Below are 20432 nucleotides of genomic sequence, written 5' to 3'. Positions count from 1 at the left end.
AGTTGGCGTCCGGTTTTTCCTATGTATGTTTTATTGCATATTTTGCATGGGATTTCATAGATGACTCCACATTTTTGTCCAGCTGATATTTTGTCTTTTGGGTGTACTAGTCTGTTTCTAACTGTTGTGTATGGCTTTGTTGGTGTGTTTATGTTGTGTTTTTTCATTGTTGCTCTTATTTTTTCCGTTATGCCTCTGATGTATGGTAGGGTTATCACTGGTTTTGGTTCTTGTCTTTCTGGGTTTCTGGTTCTTTTTTTGGGTTGTTCTTTGCTTTCTGTTTTTGTTTGTTGTTTTCCTTTGTTTATTGCCCATGTCGGGTATCTGCAGGTCTTTAAAGCGTGTTGTATGTGTTTGTCCTCTTGTTTACGGTCTCTCTCTTCTGTTATTATGTTTGCTCGGTGATATAATGTTCTGATTACTGACATTTTGTGTATGGTGGGGTGTTCTGATGTCCATAATAAATATTGGTCTGTGTGTGTTGGTTTCCTGTATGTGTTTATGTTTAGGGTCCCGTCGGTCTGCCTGGTGATTTTCATGTCCATAAATGCTATGCTGCCTTCTGTTTCTAACTCATAAGTGAATTTTATGTTGCCCGTGTCGTCAATATTGTTTAAGTGTTGTGTTAGTGTTTCTGTTTGACCTTTTGGTATGATTTCCAGTATGTCGTCCACGTAGCGTTTCCATAGTTTTATTTTGCAGTTTGGGGGGGGGGGGCGGTGGCTATGGCTTTTTGTTCCAGGTCTTCCATGAAAAACTCGCACAGGGTGGCTGATAACGGGTTACCCATGGCGAAGCCTTCCAGTTGTTTGTATATTGTGTTGTCGTATGTGAAGTAAGTGGAGTTAGCTACCAGTCCTATCAGTTGTGCTATGTCATCTGCTGTGAGGTTTGTCCTTTTATGTAAAGTTTTGTCTTGTCTGATTCTGTTAACTACTATGTCTATTGTTTTTTGGGTTGGTGTTTTTGTGAACAGAGATGTGACGTCATGTGAGATGAGTATGTCGTTGTCTTCTATTGTAATTTCCTTTAGTTCTTTTGCCAATTCTATGCTATTTTTGCAGTGTTGGTCTGTATTTCCTAATAACGGGCTGATGATTCTGCTGATATCTTTTGCCATGTTGTATGTTGGTGTACCTATGCTGTAAACTATTGGTCTAAGTGGGGTGTTTTGTTTATGTATTTTTGGTGTTCCATATATTCTTGGTGTTATGTTTGCTGTAGGAATCCAGTGTTTGTACATTTTTTCTGTTATTTTGCCTTTTTCGTGCAGTGGCTTCAGTAATTTTTTCATGTTTTTCTTAATGTTTTCTGTTGGATCTTTTTTAAGTATTTCATATGTATTTTTGTCTTCTAGCAGATAAAGGAAGAACCACAGTAGTTATGGACAGAGAAAAATATAAACAACAGATGAAACAGATGGTAGAAGACAAAAATACATATGAAATACTTAAAAAAGATCCAACAGAAAACATTAAGAAAAACATGAAAAAATTACTGAAGCCACTGCACGAAAAAGGCAAAATAACAGAAAAAATGTACAAACACTGGATTCCTACAGCAAACATAACACCAAGAATATATGGAACACCAAAAATACATAAACAAAACACCCCACTTAGACCAATAGTTGACAGCATAGGTACACCAACATACAACATGGCAAAAGATATCAGCAGAATCATCAGCCCGTTATTAGGAAATACAGACCAACACTGCAAAAATAGTATAGAATTGGCAAAAGAACTAAAGGAAATTACAATAGAAGACAACGACATACTCATCTCACATGATGTCACATCTCTGTTCACAAAAACACCAACCCAAAAAACCATAGACATAGTAGTTAACAGAATCAGACAGGACAAGACTTTACACAAAAGAACAAACCTCACAGCAGATGACATAGCACAACTGATAGGACTGGTAGCTAACTCCACTTACTTCACATACGAAAACACAATATACAAACAACTGGAAGGCTTCGCCATGGGTAACCCGTTATCAGCCACCCTGTGCGAGTTTTTCATGGAAGACCTGGAACAAAAAGCCATAGCCACCGCCCCCCCAAACTGCAAAATAAAACTATGGAAACGCTACGTAGACGACATACTGGAAATCATACCAAAAGGTCAAACAGAAACACTAACACAACACTTAAACAATATTGACGACACGGGCAACATAAAATTCACTTATGAGTTAGAAACAGAAGGCAGCATAGCATTTATGGACATGAAAATCACCAGGCAGACCGACGGGACCCTAAACATAAACACATACAGGAAACCAACACACACAGACCAATATCTATTATGGACATCAGAACACCCCACCATACACAAAATGTCAGTAATCAGAACATTATATCACCGAGCAAACATAATAACAGAAGAGAGAGACCGTAAACAAGAGGACAAACACATACAACACGCTTTAAAGACCTGCAGATACCCGACATGGGCAATAAACAAAGGAAAACAACAAACAAAAACAGAAAGCAAAGAACAACCCAAAAAAAGAACCAGAAACCCAGAAAGACAAGAACCAAAACCAGTGATAACCCTACCATACATCAGAGGCTTAACGGAAAAAATAAGAGCAACAATGAAAAAACACAACATAAACACACCAACAAAACCATACACAACAGTTAGAAACAGACTAGTACACCCAAAAGACAAAATATCAGCTGGACAAAAATGTGGAGTCATCTACGAAATCCCATGCAAAATATGCAATAAAACATACGTAGGAGAAACCGGACGCCAACTCAATACACGGACAATAGAACACAGAAAGGAGTGCGAGAAAGAGGCAAATCGTAAACACACAAGAGCAGCAAAAGAAGAAGCAGAAAGTACAATAAAAAAGTCAGCCGTAACAGATCATTGCTTATGAGAAAACCATATAATGGACTGGGACAGCACACGGATCATAACCACTGAACAACATAAATACAAAAGATGGATAAAGGAAGCAATCGAGATAAGGAGACGTGGATGTGGGACCATGAACAGGGACGACGGAGTTTACACGCTGGACCACGCATGGGACTGCATCGTCGGAGAGGGGAGAGCGGGCAGTAGAGGGCGACAACGTCCTCTGCTGCCCGCAGATAAACGGAGAAGGAAGTGACGCCACCATCAGCGTCAGCCTGAAGAAGCCGGCAGCTGTCGGCGAAACCATAGCTACAAACAGGTAAACAAAACTGTTTCTGTGTTTAAAAAAGAACGAAAAGCATGGATTTACAAAGACACAGCAAGAACACACCTAAGATGTTCAATGATTGATCAATCGTCAGATCACACATAAAAAGCACTTTGGATTGCTATTATCTGTCTCACCGAGACAGATCTCAGACAGATCCTGAGACGCTCCTGCCTGACATATTTATTTTATTCACGGAAAACAATCAAACTAGTGATTTCTCTTGGTGTTCAGTTTATACATTCAAACAGCACAGCACTCTATTTAAACTACTTACATGTAAATCTGTTATTTGTCCATCCATCCATCCATTTTCATCTGCTTATCCGGAGTCAGGTTATGGGGGCAGTAGCGTCGGGAGACCCAGACTTCCCTCTCCCCAGCCACCTGAGCCAATTCCTCCGGGTAAATCCCAAGGGGTTCCCTGGCCAGGTCCGGTAAGAAGTCCGCTCCGACAGCTTCTGGCGTCGGAGCGGGCAGTAGCGTCGAGAGTCCCAGACTTCCCTCTCCCCAGCCGCCTAAAGCTTGGTTTAGCCAGCTCCTCTGGGGGAATCCCAAGGGGTTCCCCGGCCAGGTCGGGTAAGAAGTCCGCTCCGACAGCTTCTGGCGTTTTTAATAAGTATCCCAGGGTCACGGTAAGGGTCGGAGATGTTTAGTCTATTTAATTTCTGACTATATAAAACGATTTCTTCGGTTTTAAAGTGTGAAGTAAACTCCGACAAAGTAAAATCCAAGCGGATCCCGTTCACGTTCATGCTTACATCCGTGTTTGTTTAGATTCTTTTACCTGCCAATATGGCGTCTACTAACTGAGAGTCACGTGGGGTCCGGAGCTCTATAAAAACCAATTAGCAACTTTACAGTACACATTAAGTCCAAACACGAATAAAACATTTCTCAAATGACAAATACCTCGTTGGCTGCTTGTCCTGAAAAGAGATCCTCAAGTCCTTGTGTTGCCCTTTCCTTTAGTAAACCTTTAGCTTAAAATCGCTTCATGAGAGACATCTGCTCCCTCACAGTCCATGAAAAAGTCTTGTGTACTCTCGTTAAGGGTATTCTCACGAGACACTAGCTCTTACACCTTACACATGTACATTTAAAATAAAGACATTTCAACACAACTATATATTCATGAAATTATGTAGCTTATTATAATCAGTCACCTACATCATTAAATCTACACAGAACATTTTAACAGCATTTACAAGTTCACTTTTACTGGTTATTTTGTAACAGAAACAGAAGCTGCTGAAGAGGACAGAACAGGTTTTACAGCAGAAAGTTCATATTTGGTCATGGCCCCGAGAAGCTGTGGTGGAGTCCCTTATTTACATATCTGAAAGGTGGCAGCCCTACCTGTGTCCATGCTGTCCAGGTGGTGAAGAACACACGATGAATCAGTCCCAGCTGATGGATGATCCTGAAGTGATAGCAGGTTTTCTTTAGCCGTGTTTAGCTAACAGCTGCAATAGAAACAAAGCAGGAGAGCTGATTAAGATGCTGCTTCAGAACAACACAGGAGATTAAAGATCCAACGCTTTGGTTCTGGCCAAAGGAACAGCAGCAGATCCAGAGGGCAGGAAGTCTAGAGAAAAGCTTTTCTCACCCACAACCTGATTCTGGAGCTCCGATTGTCACGAAGACCGCAGAATATCTTCTCTGGTTCTGGAAAGAACTCCACCAAGTTGTTGAGGAGGAGAAGAAAGTTTCCACAGCCTGGTGAGAAGATTTCTGCAGCAGCAGCAGTTAGTCGCTTTAGCTGATCAACTTTCCCAGAGACTGAAGTGAAGACATTTTTCCTGCAGAGCCTCAAATATTCTCCTCACACACCAGAACAACAAGCTAGCTCTGTTAGCAGCTTCCTGTTTCTGTTTCTTCCGGTGGTCGGTGACCAGCGTAAAGGTGCACTACCGCCACCTGCTGGAGCAGAATTAAACACTTGTGTGCTCAGAGTGGGACTAATAAAACACACATAACATGTGTTATATTTTTATTATTTCAGGTGGTCTCTTCAAAAGCCACGAAAAACAAGTAAAATACTTTTTTCTTTATGATGTTTTTAATCTAAATCTGACCAGTTTTATTCTTTATGAACTTCAAACAAACTAAAAAAAATCTTACTTTTTATAAAGAATGTGAGAGAAACTTTTGATGTTACTTTTATTTTTAGCAGCTCTGAGAAGCAAATAAAAAGTGTTGGGAAGGTGCTGATTTAGTCATCATAGCTTCATGTAATGCTTGATGAGGCCACCAGAGGGCGACGCTCTTGTTTTCTCTACTCACTGAGCTCCGATGGGCAAAAGTAAAAAATAATGTAATGTCCCGTCGGACACAATAACGGTCGGAGACGCTCACTTATGCTTTAGTCTTTAATGACTCCCCAAAAGAGTTGCTGTAGGCCGCAACCATGCCGAACAGAGTCCAAAAAAACAACGAACAGAGAGAGAGAGAGCGAGACCAAAAAAAAAAAAAAAAAAAAACAATAAAAAAACCAACCACACCTCCTCAGGGTTTTCCCAGACAACCCCCTCCCTCACTCTCGCTCCTCCCCCTCCCTAGAACTGCTCATCCATTCCACTATTACAGTAAAAGAGAACCGAGCACAACAGAACAATTAACTGCAAAGAATGTGGCACATGGAACACATACTGCTGACATTCTCACATAGAACACAGCTAAAGTGCAGAATGTTACAATAAGTTTCTATTTAGAATAAATATTCCACATATGTAAGATAATATAATAAATACTCTGTATAAAGATATGATACATGTGTAACTGTTATGTTTTTAACTCAAATCCAGAATCATGTCTTCAGTTTCTGAGGCGTTTATGGACAGGTTGTCTCCAGAGCACCATGGGTTAGGGTTAGGACAATGGAGACAGGCTTCATCAATGGACACAAAGACATAGACTAGCATACACCAGGAACTTGTTGTGTTCATCTTACAGAGCAGAGCAGTCTGTGCAAATGGTGCTGCACAGCTGATGGACACTAAGAATCAAAAACATGAAGGCTGGAACGCAGGTGAGCAAAGGTTTATTCGGTGCAAGTAAAAAAGAAGCTAACGTTTCATCACTGGATGTGTCTTTGTCCGAGTTACATCTGAACAACAAGCCGGTTTCATTAAAGAGCAAGTCACCGGTGGATCACAGTGAGTTACACTAATTCTAATATATTTTTTATTTCTATTATACATACATACTTTTAATTATTATTACATACATACTTTTAATTATTATTTTCACATGACTGTTATCAGGCTCTCTTGCTCTGGTTCTCATGATAATTCTGTTTCTTCCAATAAGTTATCTTGTGCTTACTTCATCTGTATAATGTCTCTTTACTTTTGGTGAACTGTACTGAGTCCAGCATAAAGGCTACTTGGCTTTACAAGATACAAACAAGTAATAAGTTTTAGAAATATATAAAATGTATTAAGTCCCTTAGCCTGCTAATTTATCTCAAATACTAATAACTACGTTAAAAATATTGAAAACTTGCTCAAAGCAAAATATATTTTCATTAAGGAAATAACTTATAAACTTATTGATTTAATACTTGTTTATTCACAGAAAGATAGTTTTCATTAAAAAGCGCCTCAAACCTCCACACAAACACTGTGTGAGCTTCAGTTCGCTGGTGATCCACAGAGTTAGCCCCGGTTGTAGATAGGTAGCTAACTCCATTAGATAAGCTCCCACCTCTGCGTTAGCTTTGGGTTAGCTTCAGGTTAGCTTGTAGCAACATTAGCTTCAGTTCGACAGGTGTCGTTATTTGATCCCGCCTTACAGCCCCACCCTCAGCTCCACCTCTCTTCCTTTTGTGGAATTGTCTGGGCTTGACCTGTGACACGGTCAAAATGACGGTGGTGGCCACCTCCCATTTTATCTCAAAAACGTATTATTGGAGCCTATGGAAACCCATTGTCCATATATAAATATATATATATATATATATATATATATATATATATAAATACATTCATATATATATATATACATATATATACATTCATATATATATATATACATATACATATATATATATATATATATATATATATATATATATATATATATATATATATATATATATATATGTCGATGGCACACACACAAGCTCACAACAACATTGTGGCATCATAATTTACCAGCTAATGTCATAGTGTACCATACCAGTTTATTTGTATAGCGCGTTTACAGCTGATGGAATCACTCCTAAGAACATTCCAGAGTTTCAAAATGATGTTCCCAACTTTGCCTGCTGCTGGAGAGAATACGGTCGAGAAAATAATGCGGGGGTGTGATGTTTTAGGTTTCTTCCCCGGAAGTGACTCTATTGGTGTCACGCTACCTGTCATCATTTCAAGCATTCAATTACACTTAAATGGAAGACTTCCAAATAAATTCGTCCCCCTCAGAGATGTCATGAATGTAAACTAGATTTATTAAGCCTAAACTGGTTTCAGAACCAGGCTGTAAACATGTTTATTTCTGCTGTGAAGCTGGCTTTTTTAACATGGGAGTCGATGAAGATGTGCTCACTTCCGGTGCCAGCCCCTAGTGGATGAGGAGAGAATAGAAATTACTTCCTGTTTGCGTTACAAAATTCAGACCCTAATAGCTTCTTGGGTAAAAACCCAGCAATGATGCCAAAGTCACAATATTGCAACTTTGGTACTTAAAGGGTTAAATTTACAGCCCTCAGCAGGCCTTTCAGTTACAAGCCTGTACATTTACAATTTAAATACTTTTTGTAATTTATTATCATTTATTGTGTGTGTCTGCAGTGATGTGAGGATTGTACCGGTCGAGCTACGTTCCTACCCTCACCTATGATCTAGAGCTTTGGGTAGTGACCGAAAGAACGAGATCGCAGATACAAGCGGCTGAAATGAGTTTTCTCCGCAGGGTGGCTGGGCTCTCCCTGACCCCTTCATTCCACCGGAGCCGTCAGCAGCACGTTACTGCAGCAGCACGTCTTGCTCGCGTATGCTGCTGCTTGGCCCTTCCCACGAGACGCGAAGCAGCAGGGGAGCAGCTGTCACCGAAAGAGCACGAAGTCACACGAGTGACGCTGTCAGTAAACACAACAACAAGCAGGAGAAAACTACAACATGGCTCCAAAAGGTTTGTGTTTTATGTTCTGTCCGTTTTATAATCGCCAATACGGACCTGAAAAACAAAGGAGATCGCTAGCTAGGTGATAACTTCTCACGGGGCCGCACAGTTAGTAACTTCTTTTTAAAAGCAAAGCAACCGGAAGGCAGTAAGTTTCTTTATTCTGAAAATCTCGGGAAGCTTCGCTCCATTTCCGCGTCCAATTTCCTGTTCTTCCGTCCCCAAAAATGTCGAACTTGACCCGTTTCAGAGGCGTCGCACGTAGAAAATAGAACCGGCGCGTAAGGGCCGCGACATGCTGCTCCTGAGACACGGCCGACTCGTGCTGCTGACGGCTCCGGTGGAAAGAAGGGGTTAGAGATAGGGTGGGAAGCTTGGTCTTCTGGGAGGGGCTCAGAGTAAATCTGCTGCTCTTTCACATCAAGAGGAGCCTGCTGAGGTTGCTCAGGCAGTTAGGATGCCTCCTGGATGCTTCCCTGGTGAGGTTTTCTGGCTGGAGGGACCGTGTCTCTTGACTGGTCAGGGAACACCTTGGGATTCCCTTGGAGGAGCTGGCCCAAGAGACTGGGGAGAGGGAAGTCTGGGCCTCCCTGCTTAGGCTGCTGCCCCCGCAGCTCTGGATAAGTGAAAGAGAATGGATGGATAGATATTATTTAATGTACATGAGTGTGGTCAAGTAAAACATTTTATTTTGAGTTTTAATCTATATAATGCATTGTTGTTATAAACGTAAACATGAGCAACATGTTATAGACATTCACAAACGTTGCCGGCATAAACTCTAGATTCTCTGGAAGCTCTGTTCCCTCTCCGTCACAAACGTCTCTTACTGTTAAACGCCAGCATTATTCAACCCATCCACGTCTACTGCTCTCCTGTTGCTTCAATAAGCTGTCCATCACCAAGAGGAACAAACTTAACTTCTATGAGCAAAAGAACAACATGAAAAATAAAGACATTAATCAGGAAAGCAGGAAGAGATGTTATTTCTGTTTTTACATTTTTCACTTTAGTTCAGACAATTTAGCTTGTATTAATACACCCTCTATTCATTTTATGACAGTTATTTTGTTTCATTATTTATTATAAAAAGTACCTTAACATAAAAACTTTCTGGGATATTTTGTATTTTTTAAGTGAGTTTTGAACATCAACCATCTTGGTGGCCTAGAAGTAGAATGTCCGCCCTGGGACTGGGAGATCGGGTTTCAATTCCAGGTCGGGTCATACCAAAAACGTTAAAAACGGGACCCAAAGCCTCCCTGCTTGACACTCAGCTTTAAGGGGTTGGATTGGGGGATAAAACCACCAAATAGAACCCGCGCGCAGCCACTGCTGCAGCTCACCGCTCCCTTCCATGGGGATGGGTCAAATGCGGAGATGAATTTCACCAGTGTGTGATGATGACTATGGGACTTTAACTTTATTTAAACCTGTATGTGTAGTGTCTTCTTAGGGTTCTACAAACCCCAAGGCGCTTCACAACACAATGAGTCATTCACACGCTGGTAGGGATGAACTATGATGTAGCCACAGCTGCCCTGGGGCGCAGTGAAAGAGGTGAGTGAGAATATTAAAATATACCTGTCATTTAGAAATGTATAAAAAGAATTTATTGTGATATTTATCGTAAATATCGTGCCACATGTGTTTCAGAATTTATTGCGATATATATTTTAGGCCGTATCGCCCATTGCTAGAGAGACACAGTGGAATCTCCTAACACCATTTTTTTTAGAAGGAATTGATCCTTATTTTTTCCACAGAGACAAACGGAATTCTCTTATTTTGCTTGATAGACAGCCCTCATTTCTTTTGCCTCACAATCAGTACATAGTTTCTATGGTCTACAAAACACATTTCTGCAAACAGCAGGAAACTGTGTGAATTTGAAGAATAAATGAAAAGTAATGGAAGTGTTGGGCTGTCATGTGTTTCACTAGCAGGGCCCAATCCTGGAACCACTGGATAAACAACTGAAGAAATCTGCAGTTATATTTATGCAACTCACAAAGTACAAAATACTCGTAAAAGACCATTATTTCTACACTACACTAACTATTTAACAGCAGAGTATACATGCCATGCTACTCTCTACTCCTGCAACGCTCCAAAAGTGAAACCTTAGGTCAGCAGGTCATTGTGTAACAATACTGTGCCACCTCTTGATGGAAACGGAGATTTAGTGAAACATTTACAGCTTAGTGGCCAGAATGTGGGGCTTGCAGGACAGGAAGAGGTGGGTCATGGGCTGGAAGATACCCTGATCTGGGGTAAAGGACAACAACCAGGGTTGTAATACTATCTAGGATCTAGATACTACAATGATAATTTTGGTACTTGTGTAGTTAAATTAGTTAATTGAGCTCTGTGTGGACACGCATGTGTCTGTTTAAACCTGTCTTTTGTCGAAATCGTTGTCCACAAAGTTCACAAGCAAAAGGCTTCTGTCCTGTGTGGACAATCATGTGTCTGTTTAAAGTTGTCTTTTGGTGAAATTTTAGTCCACAGATCTCACAAGAAAAAGGCTTCTGTCCTGTGTGGACACTTTTGTGTCTGCTTAAACTCGTCCTTTGGCTAAATCTTTGACCACAGAGCTCACAGGCAAAAGGCTTCTGATCTGTGTGGACTCTCATGTGATCGTTTAATGTTGCCTTACGGATAAATCTTTGTCCACAGAAGTCGCAGGCAAAAGGTTTCTGTCCTGTGTGGACTCTCATGTGTCTGTTTAAAGTTGCCTTATAACTAAATCTTTGTGCACAGTTCTCACAGGCAAAAGGTTTCTGTCCTGTGTGGACTCTCATGTGACTGTTTAAAGTTGGCTTGGAGCTAAATGTTTGACCACAGAGCTCACAGGCAAAAGGCTTCTGTCCTGTGTGGACTCTCAGGTGTCTGTTTAAAGTTGCCTTAAAGCTAAATCTTTGTTCACAGAGCTCACAAGCAAAAGGCTTCTGTCCTGTGTGGACTCTCGTGTGATCGTGTAAATGTGCCTTACGACTAAATCTTTGATCACAGAGCTCACAGGCAAAAGGCTTCTCTCCTGTGTGGACACTCATGTGTCTGTTTAATCTTGATTTTACACTAAATATTTTTCCACAGTCGTTGCAACTAAATGATTTTAGTTCTTTCTGGACTTTCCCGCATGATTCTAGAGGTTGCATCGTGGTCACACTTTTGTTATTGGCCAAACAACCTGGAGGCCCCATTTCTGAATGACTTGTAACTCTCACATGTTTCTGGAGAGACCACTTGTGGAGAAATTGTTTACCACACTCATGGCAATTGAAGGATTTGTTGACAGCCTTAACATCTGACTCAGAAGACCTGCTCTCATTCCAATCATTGTTTCTGTCTCCAGTTTCAGACCCAGCGTTTGACAGTTCAGAGTCTTGATTCACATCATCATCCTCTTCATCATCTCCACTAACTTCGGTCTCTGAAGAATACGACGTCTGATCATAAGGGTTCAGATCTGGGATCCTGCTAGTTTCTGCTCCTCCACCAGTTTCTGCTTTCATCTGGTCAGCCGAGGTGCTGGTTTGAACATCTCTGTCTTCTATTTGCTGCTGATGAAGCTGTGAGAACAGAGGTTTCTCTTCATCTTCCTCACTTTTTATAGGAACTGCAATGGAAAAAATAGAAGTATATAAAATAAAAACAGGCAGTAAAAGAACTGGAAAAATACCTAGTGGTGTTTGTGAAATCAGAAAAATACATAAACAATGTTGGGTAGTTACTAGGGTGTCCCCGATTGCAGTTTGTGGCTGATCACCGGTCTTGAGAAAAACCTGACTTGCCGATACCGATTTTGTCATAACTAAAAGCAGATTATGTCAATGTTTCAATTTGCTTTAATTGAGAAAAACAATATGAATACTCTTGAAACAACTGGACATGAGGTGATGTTCTCAAATATAAATGAACATAATTAGCATTGCTGTTTGAACTACAAAATTATATTTGTTCCTTTAGACTTTCATTTTTCTAACTTTGAAAACCAAACCTTGGTACCTGTTTTGACACACTTGTGCATAAGAATTATTCTATAGCAATGATTCGCTTTAACATTAACTATGTGAACACCTCTCATAATAATCATTGTATGTTTGCTTTTAGATTTAATTGTGTAGTCTATTAGATGTAGGAGAGATTGATGGATATATGGCTACTTTTGATTCCTTAATGAGTTGTGTGGTTATATGTGTAACATCACGAATGGCCTGATTTTAAGACTCACAGGCCAGATATGGGCCATTCCCATCTGTACCGGGTTGGCCCGGGCCGGGTAGCGTAGGTTGTTTACATATCTGGGTGGCCTGGTATTTTTCCGGGCCAACTAAGGCTCATTCTCAGCCCTCTTCTCGAGGGGGTCTGCTTCAGGCCGACCAGGGCCAACACACCCACTGCTGACAGCAAATTCACACCTTCCATTAGAGCAAGCCTCTGATTGGTGGGTAGAATCAGCCCACATGGGCTTAAGGCAAGGATGTGTGGAATCAACCGGGCCAGGCTGGGGCCGACTGAGGCTACCCGGGCCGGGCCGACCCGGTACAGATGGGAATGGCCCAATACACAGCCTTGGTCACCTTGCCCTGGCTACTACTCCAATCTGCAATAGAGTCCTTCACAGGAGACTTAAAGTCTACAACTACTCCTTTAATCTGCAGCTGTCTGCTTATCTGACTGATTCCATTCACAGCAGGAAGAGGACATTTCAAGATTTAAAAGAATCATTTAAGTAAACAATTTTTACTGCTAATCATCAAGGTTCATTATAACCGAGATTAATTACTGAAATGAATTATTATTCTTTGGTTGAAAATTATTTATGATAATCGGTAATGTTAACTACGACAAGAATCATGGGCACTTACTCAGCTCACACAGCCACAAGTAACTAGGTTAAAGGTAACTGCACACACATGATCTTTTCCCATAACACCAGAACTTCCAATCTTCAGGGAGGAGTTTCTGAGGGATTGTTAAATCTTCCTTCTACATGTCAAAACCTGATTCGTTAGAAATGATAATAGCCATCAACAAGCGATTTCTCTCACGCTGGCACAATTGCTCCGACGCAACAAACGACACCTGCAAAACAAGCTGATGCTACGAGATTCATTAAGAATCTGCTCAGATGTAAACCAATTCCACCTGTGTGCCTGCGGCATCTCTAGGACCGGAGAGGTCGATACCATTGGTCTTCCTACCGGACCTAGTACCCTGAGGCTGGTCAACATCCTCCCTTGACATCCGGATCCACAATGAGGGTCTTCTGATAGTGAGGTAGACACAGATTGCGTCTGAATGGTCTTTTATTAAGTACAACTTTAAGCTTAGTCGCAAACCAAATTCTTTTTCACCCAGAACATCTCCTCTCTCCAAGATACACGTTCTGAGACATGCATTAACCTGCAAACAAAACACGCTTCACCTTAGATCCATCCAAACACAGGGTTGCTTTTTAATACCAGAGCTTGTATAAATTGTCTTTTAAACTGTCATGTTTAAATTGTTTAGTAATAACTTTCTTAACCTTTTTAACTTGACTCTTTCTTGAAATAAACACAGAATGGTTGTATACTGATCACTGAACAAGCAAAGATCTTTAGATTTTCTGAATTATTACATAACTTTTGCTATTAAATTAAATCTTTAAAAATACTATAATATTTTGATTAGATATAGACCAATCAAGTTGGTGTATGAATTTCTATCTATTATATATATTAGGGATGAGCGAGTACACCACTATCTGTATCTGTTCAACCATCTAAACTATCTGTATCCGTATCTGTACTCGGAGTGGGCATGGCCTAACCCGGAAGTGTGGTTTACATCAATACGTTATTTTAAGTCTGATCAGAAGTTGCTATTTGTATTGTTTATTTGAAAACTATTTACAGAGCAGCCTCAGAGTTGAGATTAAATGTTTTTGATCACGTTGAGATTAAATGTTTTTGATCACAATAGTAAAGGAACTATTACAGAACAAGTTTTTCAATAAAATCAGAGCATTAATATTTAAGTGCATGAATTAAGAGAGAGAGAGAGAGAGAGAGAGAGAGAGAGAGAGAGAGAGAGAGAGAGAAGAAAAGATCTTTTCTCTAGCACCTCTCAAGATAAAAATCACGAGGCGCTTCACAAAAACAAAACATGTAAAATAGAAAAAAGAATTTAGAAAATTATTAAAATATATTTAAAATGAGCAAAAAAGAGACAATTGTAATTAAGAAATGTAAAGAGAGAGAGTGAATAGGAAAGAGGGAGTGATGCGGGGTGATGTGGGTGGGTTTGGAGGACTTGGTCAGAAGCCGAGCACAGGCATTCGGAACCACCTGTAGACGGTTCAGGGAGGTTCTGCTCAGACACGTGAAAGGAGAGTTGCAGTAGTCTAAGCGTGAGGAGATGAATGTGTGGAGAACAGTCTCAAGTTCAGAGTGGGACAGAATGGTACTCAGCTTAGCAATGTTCCTGAGATGAAAGAAGGAAGAGCGAACAAAAGAACTGACATGAGAATCCAGGGTGAGAGCTGGGTCAAAGGTCACACCAAGATTCCTGACAGAAGGTTTGGTGTGAGAAGCAAGCTGACCAAGAGTCTCTGACTTTGGAAACCAGCTTGTCTGGGGTACAGATGAGGATCTCAGTCTTACCTTCCCAGGGGTCTCCATGTCCTGGGGGGGGGGGGGGGGGGGGGGGCATTTTGGGAACGGAGGTGTCTATTGGGGCCAGTGGGGGAGCTGGCTCCCTGGAGGGCTTAGGCCAACCAGCCATTCCTCCCCATTCCCATCCATTTTTCTCCTCCTGCTCCCTCACATCATCACACAATCATGCACATAGAATCTTGCGGTGTGGGCAAGTAAGGGGGTGCGGGTATGGAACCCATTTCCACATTCCTGTGGCAGCCTGCCCCCCAATTTTATTTGCACCTTAAACACTTCTAGCAACGACATTTCACGCAAACACACACTTAGGGTCTTGGGAGTGAGCACATTCAACGGCATTTGGCAAGGGGATCTTTCAGCCTCATCCCAAGTGCCGGTGCCTACTTCCAATTTTTAAACTGCACTCAGACACAGAGGGCTGTGGGGGGAAGTGGGCTTGTGTGGTTGCATCAGCTGGAGTAGGCCAGACGATGCCTGCACTGCCTGCTCACCACAGCCATGGAATATACCTAATCAACACGCACTAACACTATATTGGAGCAAGCAGAGGGAGACTAGGGGTCTCAGCACACCTCTGTTGTCGCTTGGCTTCCCGGGACTGGAGGCTAGGAGGGGGAGATGGCCGTCATGTTTGGGTCTCGGGTGGTGTGGTGCTTTGCTCAGCGTTGGGCAAGGGAGCCTGCTCATCATCACCCCTAGCAGAAAGGGGCGAACTCTGGGAACCGGTGATGGTCGTACTCATTGTGCAGCAGTACCGGGACCAGAGTGAATAGGGTGTGTATGGGGAGCGTGAGTGGGTGTCTAGCGTTCATTTTTGTAAGTCTTTGGTTGAATGTGTATGTGTGAGCATGAGGGAGTGAGTGTGTGATTGTGTCTGTGCATGGCTGTATATGTCAGGTTGGGTCTTGGACTCCTCCCCATTTGGTGTGGAGTGTGATGCCTTTGTCTGCCTGAGTGTTCGCGGCTCCTGGGTCAGGGGGGTTTAAGACTTTTGGAGTCTTCCTGATCGATCCCGGTGGCTGCCTGGTGGGATCCGAGACCCTGGGCTCTGTTGGGTCCCCGGCGGGGCTGGTTGTCCCTGGGTGCCGGGTCGCTGGGTTCCAGGCTCGACCGGCTTGGGGGTGAGAGGCTGCGGGCTTGCCGCTGATATCTCCCGGGACTCTGTCGGCTGCTGGTTGTGACCTCCCGGGACAATACTCCGCGCCTCTCGAAAGGGGGCAGGGGCTTTTCTGGTTGCAGTCTCCCTGGGGTCCCTGCGCTCTGGGATAGCTCCTGGATCAATAGCTCCTGGATTTTTGGGATTTGGAGCTCCCTCTGTCTCCTACACATCTTTGGGGTGCAGATCTGTGGCCCCTCACACTCTCTATTGGACGCTCCTATAGAGAAACCTTACATATACAAGCGCGTGTACACACACAGGTGCTCACGTGGTGCTCTCATAAGTATGGACTTGGGCACGTTAACACATGTCTTAAGGCTGTGGTTGATACTTAATGCACTGTGATTTATTATTGTGTGATTGTTCAGTAAAACAATGTTTATTTTATGTTTCCTCATCAGGTTGATGCAGTGATTGCTTGCTCTAGTTGAATTGTTGTGTGTCCCCCTTTTTTCTGGTTTGTTTTTCCCTTTCTGCAGGTCTAGAAGCAGACTCTTGTTCATCGATAGTTCATTTTTGTGGACCACTCCCTATTTCTTCCTTTCTCTTTCACCTCTGTCTCCGTGTCTGGTCGGAATTACAAAGCATTCAAAAAACAATAACAATAAAGTTTTAAGTATCAGGCGTGACATTAAACCAGAAGCTCTGATGCTCCACCTGAGAGTAAATCTGTTAGGCTTGTCACCAGCATTCAGACATCAGTTCTGTTTGCTTCACAGCCAGACAGGACACGGAAAAAAAAAATTGTTCCCAGCTGTAGAACGTTGCAAACGGAGTCGTTGGTTGAGCCGCATTGCTGTTATCCAATCCAAATGTCCTCTCTGATATCATTCACTTCTACATCCTGAAACTGGTGCACTGGGGATTTTCATCCCCACCAGATGCAGATGTGTTGATTAAAAAGTGATCTACATCTTTAAAGTAACTAAGATAAGTTAAAGTGTGTCCCCGCATCTTCTGATGAGCTGACCAGTGAGAGAGGGCCCGCATTAAATACTCAGGAACTCTTCATTTTTTTAAATTATCAGAGTTTTCTGTGATTGACTTGATCTAAAGCTTTAGAGGCATCAATAAAACACAGGAGAACTGATGAAAGTTTGGCCCTAGACTGACTCCATCCATTTTCAAACGCTTACCCAGAGTAGGGGCGAGGGGGCAGTAGCCCGAGTAGATAGGCCCAGACTTCCCTCTCCCCAGCTACTTGGGCCTGCTCCTCCGGGGGAATCCCAAGGAATTCCCTGCCCAGCCAAGAGACATAGGGTGTTTCGTAATGCCAAGGAACCTCGCCTTGATGTCTTGGCCCCGCCCCGGTTGCCTAGGAGATACGTCACCAGGAACCGCCAAGATGTGTTCCAATGTTCATGTTCTACAGAGGCGTGTGTTCTCCGTTTAGCTAGCTGAGCGAGGATACACGGGAGGTGTCTTGTAGCCTAGCCTTGGTCAAAAAGTACCTCCAGCGTGTCCTGGGTCTTCCCTTGGGACTCCTCCCGGTTGGACGTGCCTGGAAAATCTCACCAGGGAGGCGTCCAGGAGGCATTTTGACCAGATGCCCGTGCCACATCAACGGGCTCTTCTCCTCAGATCATTATTTAAAGATTGAAGCTCATGGAAGTTATCATAATATTAACATAATGTCCCACCATAGATTGACAATATATTCATTCATCCACCAGTACCTGTGTCCATGCTGTCCAGGTCCAGGTGGTGAAGAACACACGATGAATCAGTCCCAGCTGATGGATGATGCTGAAGTGGTAGCAGGTTTTCTTTAGCCGTGTTTAGCTAACAGCTGCAATAGAAACAAAGCAGGAGAGCTGATTAAGATGCTGCTTCAGAACAACGCAGGAGATTAAAGGTGCATTATGTAAAAAATAAAGTAAAAACTTTACTCTGTGGAAATAATTTGGTTCCTGCAAACATTTTAAACAATTCTGGAAGTTTTTGCTGGCCGTCATCAAATACAGTTCAGGGTTTCCCCCAGAAAATGAGTAAAGCCTGGTGGATTCGGCCGTCAGAGCTGGGGGGGGGGGGGGGGCACGTTCCGCTGCTGTTTCTCACCAGTATCAGTTCACGGAGGACTCTAGTTTGGTTGCGGCCATTCCTGTCAACGGACACAGTAGGGTTGGGGAAGGGGGCGGGGCATGACGCTTAGCCTGGCTTATAAAGAGCTGGAGGAAACCCTGCAGTTGTTGGTGCTGCAGTATTAGCTCACAGGAGACAAGACAACCTTTCACTCACTGATGGTAAACAGTAGTTACATCTCTCCGTCCTTTGTGTTGAAAGGAGAAAAACTGACAACCCCCAGAGCCAGCTGAATATGAAATATGCTTCAGTATAACCTTCCTTCCAAAATGACTGAAACATTTGACTCCTTTAGGATTTTATCAATGTAAAAATCTCACTACATTCTTACGGGGAAAAGACATTGAGATGGTGGATTCTTACAAGTACCGGGGTGTTCACCTAAACAATAAACTAGACTGGTCTACAAATACAGAAGCGTTGTATAAGAAGGGCTAAAGTCGACTCCACCTGCTGAGGAGACTGAGGTCCTTCGGAGTACGTAGACTCTGTTAAGGACATTTTATGATTCGGTGGCATCTGCCGTTTTCTCTGCCTGTTGGGGGAGCGGATGCACGGACAGGGACAGGACTGACAAACTGGTGTGGAGGTCTAGCGTTGTACTGGGATGCCCTCTGGAGTCTGTGGTGGTGGGCAAGAGGAGGATGTTGGCTAAGCTGACATCATGAACAACCACATCACCCTCTGCACGAGTTGGTGGGTGCACTGAGCAGCTCCTTCAGTCAGAGACTGCTACACATTATGATGTCACGAGTCACCCAGCCCCCTTTAACGCTATGGTCAGTACTCCATGCATAATACACCTGATGTATGTACATTTGTACACGTGTGCGTACATGTTCATGGTTGTATTTACAGATATCTATCACTTAGACAGTAAATAGTAGTTGTAGCAGAACAGCTGATACTTTTTATGTATTATTACTTCCAGTGTTCCCCAACCCCCATCCATAATGCTTACTGTGTCTGTTTCTACATAGAAACTACTGTTGTACATAAAGTCTTTTTATTTATTTATTTATTTATTTATTTTTGCATTCTTGGTAACTTTTGCACTCATTTATCTGTCTGAGATGTGGTAACGCACAAATTATATCTTATCTCATACTGCACCTTTAGAGATCCAACGCTTTGGTTCTGAACAGCTGAGGACAGATCCAGTCTGGAAAAGAGGACCTTTGCTCACCAGAGTTCACGGAGTAGAGCTAACCGCTTTTTCCTCCAGAGTCACATTCAGATTCGGGGCTTTTCCGTCGGAGAGTGTGAGCAGGATGGACCAGAGAGCGAGCAGCGATCCTGCATCATGACCAACTCAGATGAGCGAGTCTGATAGAGGGAACCTCTTCAATCTGATGAAAGCAGCAAAACGAGCGCGTTTCTCAGAGAGACCAAAGGAACAGCAGCAGACCCAGAGGGCAGGAAGTCTAGAGAAAAGCTTTTCTCACCCACAACCTGATTCTGGAGCTCCGATTGTCACGAAGACCGCAGAATATCTTCTCTGGTTCTGGAAAGAACTCCACCAAGTTGTTGAGGAGGAGAAGAAAGTTTCCACAGCCTGGTGAGAAGATTTCTGCAGCAGCAGCAGTTAGTCGCTTTAGCTGATCAACTCTCCCAGAGACTGAAGTGAAGACATTTTTACTGCAGAGCCTCAAATATTCTCCTCACACACCAGAACAACAAGCTAGCTCTGCTAGCAGCTTCCGGTTTCTGCTTCTTTCGGTGGTCGGTGACCAGCGTAAAGGTGCACTACCGCCACCTGTTGGAGTAAAATAAAACACACTTGTGTGTTCAGAATGGGACTAATAAAACACACATTTTTTATTATTTTTTAACAGTTTCTTCAAAAGCCCCGACAAACGTAAGAATAAATAAATGTTGTATTTGAGATGTCCTATCAATTCATTGTGACCAATTTTATTTTTCTCTTGATTTCATGACCTATAAACAAACTGAAAAAGAATTTCTGACAAATATTATCTGTAAAGAATGTGGGAGAAACCTTTGATGTTTTGTTTTTCTTTGAAGCAGCTTCGAGAAGCAAACAAAAAGTGTTGTGAAGGTGCTGATTTAGAAATGGTCTGATGTAATGCTTGGTGCACGTCTACTCCCTGTAACTGAGCAGACTGTGAAATACTCAGACCGGCCCGTCTGGCACCAACAACCATGCCACGCTCAAAAATGCTTAAATC

At 42.5% G+C, this 20432-nt stretch overlaps 2 protein-coding genes across 5 annotated transcripts in view; both read right to left on the bottom strand.

Annotated features, from left to right (window-relative positions):
- Positions 1–5086, bottom strand: part of LOC129163068 (zinc finger protein 420-like) — a 348176-nt gene extending 343090 nt beyond the window's left edge. Inside the window, exons 1-2 of the mRNA XM_070548178.1 lie at positions 4820–5086; positions 4570–4676 (exon numbers count right to left, since the gene is read on the bottom strand). Of these exons, the coding sequence (XP_070404279.1) occupies positions 4570–4579 (10 nt within the window). The 5' untranslated portion in view covers positions 4580–4676; positions 4820–5086. The remainder of the gene's footprint in view (positions 1–4569; positions 4677–4819) is intronic.
- Positions 5087–9004: 3918 nt separating this feature from the next.
- On the bottom strand, positions 9005–20187 carry LOC107372935 (gastrula zinc finger protein XlCGF57.1). Of its 4 annotated transcripts, XM_054740014.2 has the most exons (4): positions 19689–20187; positions 19357–19592; positions 17838–17950; positions 9005–11959 (listed from the first exon to the last, which is right to left on the bottom strand). In XM_054740014.2, exons 3-4 carry the CDS (start codon positions 17845–17847, stop codon positions 10695–10697), a joined length of 1275 nt encoding a protein of 424 aa, XP_054595989.2. In that variant the 5' UTR covers positions 17848–17950; positions 19357–19592; positions 19689–20187; the 3' UTR covers positions 9005–10694. The 4 variants fall into 4 exon arrangements, with proteins under 4 accessions (XP_054595989.2, XP_070404406.1, XP_070404404.1 ...); XM_070548305.1 differs by having other exon boundaries at positions 17613–17950; positions 19357–20187; XM_070548303.1 differs by having other exon boundaries at positions 19357–20187.
- Between the last annotated feature and the right edge of the window lie 245 nt (positions 20188–20432).

The sequence above is a fragment of the Nothobranchius furzeri genome, chromosome 2 (assembly GCF_043380555.1).
Source record: "Nothobranchius furzeri strain GRZ-AD chromosome 2, NfurGRZ-RIMD1, whole genome shotgun sequence".
Taxonomy (NCBI): domain Eukaryota; kingdom Metazoa; phylum Chordata; class Actinopteri; order Cyprinodontiformes; family Nothobranchiidae; genus Nothobranchius; species Nothobranchius furzeri.
The sequence above is the reverse complement of the archived record's forward strand: the minus strand, read 5'-3'. Positions and strand labels throughout refer to the sequence as shown.